General features: G+C 31.6%; 1 protein-coding gene across 1 annotated transcript; it reads left to right on the top strand.

Annotated features, from left to right (window-relative positions):
• Nucleotides 1-2257: 2257 nt before the first annotated feature.
• LOC108377855 (protein D3-like) lies at nt 2258-3834 on the top strand. Its single transcript, XM_017634147.1, has 2 exons — nt 2258-2531; nt 2597-3834. Exons 1-2 carry the CDS (start codon nt 2394-2396, stop codon nt 3074-3076), a joined length of 618 nt encoding a protein of 205 aa, XP_017489636.1. The 5' UTR covers nt 2258-2393; the 3' UTR covers nt 3077-3834.
• The last annotated feature ends 2384 nt before the right edge of the window (nt 3835-6218 follow it).

Here is a 6218-nt window from a genome sequence, read left to right as displayed (position 1 = left end):
TGACTCAAACAAGGGACCACGTTTTGATTTTTTTAAATATTCGTAACGTTTTTTTGTAAAAATACCATTTAAGCTTAAACGAAAACCATATAAATCACTATTTTATTAAACGTCGTACAAAATTTAGGAAAATTCAACAAGTTTTCATCAAAATGTAAACTTTTTACTCGAATTTTTAAAACAATTTTCGGTATGTATTCTTATAGCCCATACAATTTTAGTCTAATGAAGTGCAAATTTGAAACGGCTAAAAACTCCCGTTGATTTTTGATAATTTTTTTGGTGAAGAATTCTTGCACATATAAGTAAGCAAGACCGTTAGCAACAAAATTTCAAAAAAAATCAATTGTAAATTGCCCTTTTTATATAAAAAAGAAAAAAAAAACGAAAAATTAGTCTCCAAAAAAAATTTTCAAAAATCAATCGCGATTTTTTAGCCAGTTGAAACTTTCACTTCAATATCAGGATTCTAAGGGCTATAAAACTGCATACCAAAAAATTTTGTGAGAATTCAGTATAAATTTTGATGAAAATTTGTTGAATTTTTCAAAATTTTTCTATAAAGTTTGAAATTGTTATTGATATGTTTTTGTGTAAAGTAACAACAAAATATTTATTTCGAAAAACATTACGAATATTAAAAAAATAACACGTGGTCATTTGTTTGAGTCACTGTATATAGTAGCTCAAGATTTTACATTTGAGAATAAACTTAAAAGTACATTTGCGGCGAAATTTAAAATTAAATCAAATTTTGAAATTGTTTAGTGATTCGTTTGAGAAATTCAGGCCCATGTACAATATTTAGATCTATCAAATATCAAATTGAATTTTCCTTTTTTCAGTTTGGTTTTTCTTTTCGAATTATTGCAAATTTTGGTAATTTATTTTAATGTCAACCTATAATTTCACTAGAGGTCGGACTTAGTGATTTTCATTTCGCCATATATCCGAAAAAAAATTAAATATACTTAAAAATTTCGCAGTAGGTCTTTTAAAACCATATATAAGATGACACAACGCCGAAACGGGTTAGTCTTCAAACCAAACTTGACAACGGTCGACGGAAATTCGTTCCAAAGTAAAAATTTTAGAAATTCGAATAAAAATTACAATGGAGTAATCACTTTTCCGCAGTTCGCAGTCGCTTTTTTTGTCTGCAATAATGGAAATCCAATTGAGAGGATACCACCCGTACCAAAAGAGGGGGTGTCATCCGAGGCCTTCTTATTCTTTTCAGGGAGGGTTTCGCCTTCTCGCAAATAGCTCGCTTTAGAGGATACTTAGTGTAAACACTGGACGTCGTGAAACGGGATGCGCGGTCTTCTGCATCTGAAACCATCCTCCTAAAAAGAGATAGGCGAAGAGTGCGAAGAGCATGAAATTCTGGCCGGAAGGAAAGGCGCCCGAAAATTTTACCAAACATTTTTTAAGACGACTTACAGAAGGTTTCAAGACCACGGTTAAGTCCAGTAATAACAACCATGGCGACCTAGGGACCTATGTCCAGAACGCATTTAAATTAAACAGTTTTTCAGCCTACTGAATGGCAGCAGCACTGAAAGTAGTCTTGCTCAGACACAGAGGAGAAACTGCTGGCGTGCTTTGTTGGACGAGGCAGCTAGAGCGCTTAAAAAGAACCAGATGAAGAAATCACAGTACAGTGAAAAAAGTAGCAAATATTCAAAAAGTAAAATAACAATTGTTCCACTCATTAAATATTTAAACGATTTTTCAATTTGTATTAATATCTGTTAAGTCAGCAAAAAATGCGTCCCATATTTAAACTGTTTTATTCTAAACCACGCCAACAAATAGCTGTTCAGTGTATAATTAATTGAAAGTCACTCAAGCCACACGCAAATTACATATTTGACTTAGGCCAAATAATAAACATTAGCAATATTTTATAACGAACATAAACCAGAATTTGTTACCTTAATTTAGAAAGGCCGTAACTTATTTTCTTTCAAAATCCAATTTTGAGAACAAAAGGCGATAGGTCACCAATTAAATACCTTTTATTTACAATTACTATACAATTAGTTAAAGACTTGAATGAAACCCCAATTTGTAAGACATTTGCAACTAAAGCTTTAAGTTTTCTTAAGCTATTTAACTATTTTTCAAAGAAAGGAAAACGTTAGTTAGGGCATTTCTATATTAAAGTAACGATTTACATACATATATACATACTTAGTAGTTGAATAGGTAATAAAATGCACATTAGCGTCGCTGAATGCGAACAAAAGCTCGTCGAAGCTCTGTATAGCTTTGACCCAACCGCAACAACTTCAGTGATCTCTACAGGTTATTCATAGTTAGAAGCGCAGCGACTGTGCACGCACACGCGGCCACAGTAAATAGTGAAATAGAAAATCACGAAGTAAATTATGTTAAACCTGCAGCAAGTATTGCTCCTGAGTGTAGTATGCCTGGCATACGCTGAGGATTCGGATATTACCAAATTCATGAAACACCTGGAAGTAATACCAGACCTCATCGGAGAAGGACCAAAGGACTTTTTAAAAGTAAGCCAAACAAAATATATATATACATGTTCCATTTATGTATGTACACTTTTGTATTTTCCCAGGTGAGCTTCGACAGTGGCGTATTCGCCGACAAAGGTGTGGAATTGACGCCGACACAAGTGAAAAATCAACCCAAAGTCGAATGGAAACCAGTATCGGCTGATACTTATTACACACTCATTATGACCGATCCGGATGCGCCTAGTCGTGCCAAGCCTGAGCTGCGTGAGTGGCATCACTGGTTGGTGGGCAACATACCCGGCAATGAGCTGGGAAAAGGTGAAGTCTTAACCGAATATGTTGGCTCTGCCGCACCAAAGGACACCGGACTGCACCGTTACGTTTTCTTGCTCTACAAACAACCAAAGAAATTAGAATTCAACGAAGCACATCTAACAAATAAGAGTGCCAATGGTCGTGAGAAATTTTCTACTAAAAAATTTGCTGAGAAATATGGATTAGGCGTACCAGTTGCGGGCAATTTCTTCCAGGCCCAATACGATGACTATGTACCTGAATTGTATAAGCAATTAGGATTTTAATCAAATGCAGATCGCATATTTTGTGATACAGTTAATAAGCACGAATTCTTATACATATGTAGGTACATATTGATCGTAGAAAAAACTAGTTTCCAAAAAAAAAAACCTAGATTTTAAAAGCTTCATAAAATGAAATTTTCATACATGTTTTAGATTTATAAAGCACTTTAACTGTATTTAATTTTTTTTTTATGAAATTTTTATGAATTGTTAGTTTCCTGTTTTTTGTTTTTGTTTTTTTGTTGTGTGAAACAAATCAAGATGTTATGCAACTTTTAATGTTCACAATCTCGTTTACAACCAGACATACACAGATATTTATAAACAATTGTGCACGTTTGCATATATACTATATATGTACGTATGTATTTAAACGCACAACCTGTACCAAAGTAGTGCATAAATTTAAATTTGAATATTTATGAAAGTTAGTGTCGATGAAAGTGAAAATATAGATTCGCGTCAGCTGTGACCGGTTAGTTGGTTGCTGTCTGCACGCTGGCGAACGCGTAGTTAGTTGGCAAGGTCAGCCAGACGGACTGCTTAATTAGGAGGCAGCCATTAATGAACGAACAAGAGAATGGATTTAAATTATTACTATTAGACACTGTTTGAATGCACTAACACATATTATAATATTATTTGCAAAACATACACATGTACTTACATATATTTATGTATGTTTATAAATTCACTGATAATTTGCAAAATATAATACATACATACATACTACTATTGCATGAGCATTAACTAGGTGAAAAAAATTTATTTCATTTTATTTGGAAATACATACACTTGTGGTCAGCTGATTGAGTTAAATGACATCTTGACCAGTTTTGGCTATTTTTCTTTCGTTTATTAAATGTTTCTTATTTTTTTTTTTTTGTTATAAAAGTCTAGACCATTCATTATACATGTAACCAGCACTATATAAATCCAAATTTCGAACTTTATTCAGATATTATAAAAACTTAAAAAACTTTACCAATTAAAAATTTGAAACTTTTTTCAGAATTTTTAGAAAAATTTTACCAATGCAGTTTTATAGTCCAATTTTAGTAGAACAAATTGCTAGCTAAAGTATGCTCGAAAATTCCTTTAAATGGAAGAAAATGCCTAACACAGCCAGAAAAAAAATACTAAAAAATCAACGCGAATTTCTGCCGGTTTGAAATTTAGACTTTATCCTAACAAATTTTAATGAGCTATAAAACTGAATACCTAAAATTTTACTAAAAATTCGGTACAAAAATTTGAAATTTTTGAGTGTAATTGGTAAAGTTTGTTGAATTTTTGTACAAAGTTTGAAATGTGGATTTACAGGGTGGTTATTATAAATATAATGTGCTAGACTTTTATAAAGAAAATAATATGAACATTAAATAAACATAAGAAAAATAGTCAGTCCAGCTCAAAATGTCACTTAATCAGCTGACAGCCAGGATATATATTTACTATGTAGTAACTCATCGGTGAAGTCGATTTTTTTTATTTAAAAACACAACATTGCGTGACAAAAATAAGAATATTTTTGAAAATAATGATATATGTAGACAAAGGTAATTAAGCGTTAGTACATAGTCATTTGTTTCAGTTTATGGATGTAATTAAGTCAAAGTAAAAAGTTACAAAACAAATTATCTATTACCTTACGTTTGTATGGAAAAGTAATAACCCAGACAGAAACTTTGTTCCTTAACTATTCGCGAATGCTCAAAAAATACAAAATAAATCGCCTGTTTGTATGGAAAAGCTCTAGTCTATCACGAATTTTAGTTACGCATACTTATATACGCATACATATATTAAATTTCAGCAAAAAATTATTTACGTTTGATTGCACTAATTTCATTGTCAATTAAAACAGCAAAAGTTTTAATAATACATTTATTTCAATCAAATATAATGAATTATAATGAAAATTGTTTCTACGGGACACACGTGCACGTATGCGCCTCGTATGAATAATAGTTTAATAAATTCAGATTTTCACCACATTGATAAGGAAAAGTTGATGTTGAGGCTGTCTAACGGCCCGTCTCTACAGCTAAAAGTTGTTGCCTACCAGCTGTCATTTTTATTGCCTGATATAAATTTTATCAGAGGCAAAATTTGTGCGTGGGTATTTTTAATGTTGATAAAAAGAGTTGTAAGATGGCTATTTTTGCCGGATTTAATCACTTAAAAAATTTATAAATTTTCACATTCAAGTACATAATTGCAAATATTTGAAAAGAAAATAGCAAAATTTTTGCTTTTATATTAAAATATCAATAACGTTGTCGCCACGAAGTTATCGCGCAAATGAAAATGTAGTAAGTAGTAAATGTAGAAAATGCCAAAGTAACAAATTGCTGTCAAGATTTATCAAGAGCTCTGATAATTATTGCTGTTTCTATTGGCAAAATTTTGCCTGATAACATTATCAAGATAAAAACTTTTGCCTATGAAGACAGCAAGTAAGGTATAACTTTTGCTTGTCACTTCACGCTCATTCACTGATATTTCGTGAATTTCATATACTCCGTTTATAACCTGTTTTGATGTCCATAAATCAAAATGGTAAATAACGCTCAATAAATTAATGTTGTGGTAGTAAAAAAGACATAATCGTTTAGATCCAAAAAATATGGGATAGTCTTCCAACTCAACTTAACTTAGTTTAGCCATTTTTAGGACTTAGTGAAGAATAAGCTGATTAAAACGTAGGCTAATTTTTGGCTTAGCCTAGATGGTGAAAATGAATAAGCCCAAAAAAGGCTAAACTAAGTTAAATTGAGTTGGAGAAACCAGCCATATGTCTATTAGAAACTAATGGAAAAAAGTAAGTACGTCTGGGCCACACTGGAGAAGTGAAAGTAACGTTACATAACAAATATACATACATATGTACACACATATATACCTGCTTTTGCTTAAGGTTATATCTCTACCACTGTTCATTCTAATTATATTTACTTTATTCTGTTTTCTTTTATCTTCATTTTTATCTTTATAGTCTATCGATAACAAAATCGATAGTAACATCCAACAAACTATCGATAGCAAAACCGATAAAAATTTCTATAGCAAAAACCAATTAGAAAATCGATAAAAATATCGATAACAAAATCGACAACAATACCGATAACAAAATCGATAA

This window comes from Rhagoletis zephyria, unplaced genomic scaffold, assembly GCF_001687245.7.
Source record: "Rhagoletis zephyria isolate East Lansing unplaced genomic scaffold, Rhagoletis_zephyria_1.1 Rzeph_scaffold_12836, whole genome shotgun sequence".
Classification (NCBI taxonomy): domain Eukaryota; kingdom Metazoa; phylum Arthropoda; class Insecta; order Diptera; family Tephritidae; genus Rhagoletis; species Rhagoletis zephyria.
Note: the sequence above shows the minus strand (reverse complement) of the source record. Positions and strands in the feature narration are given on the sequence as shown.

What these genes read in the sequence shown, in the direction of transcription:
- LOC108377855 (XM_017634147.1), top strand. Translation starts at nt 2,394, where the DNA reads ATGTTAAACCTGCAGCAAGTATTGCTCCTGAGTGTAGTATGCCTGGCA. An exon ending in GACCAAAGGACTTTTTAAAA is followed by an intron (nt 2,532 to 2,596) that starts GTAAGCCAAACA and finishes GTATTTTCCCAG; the next exon opens with GTGAGCTTCGACAGTGGCGT.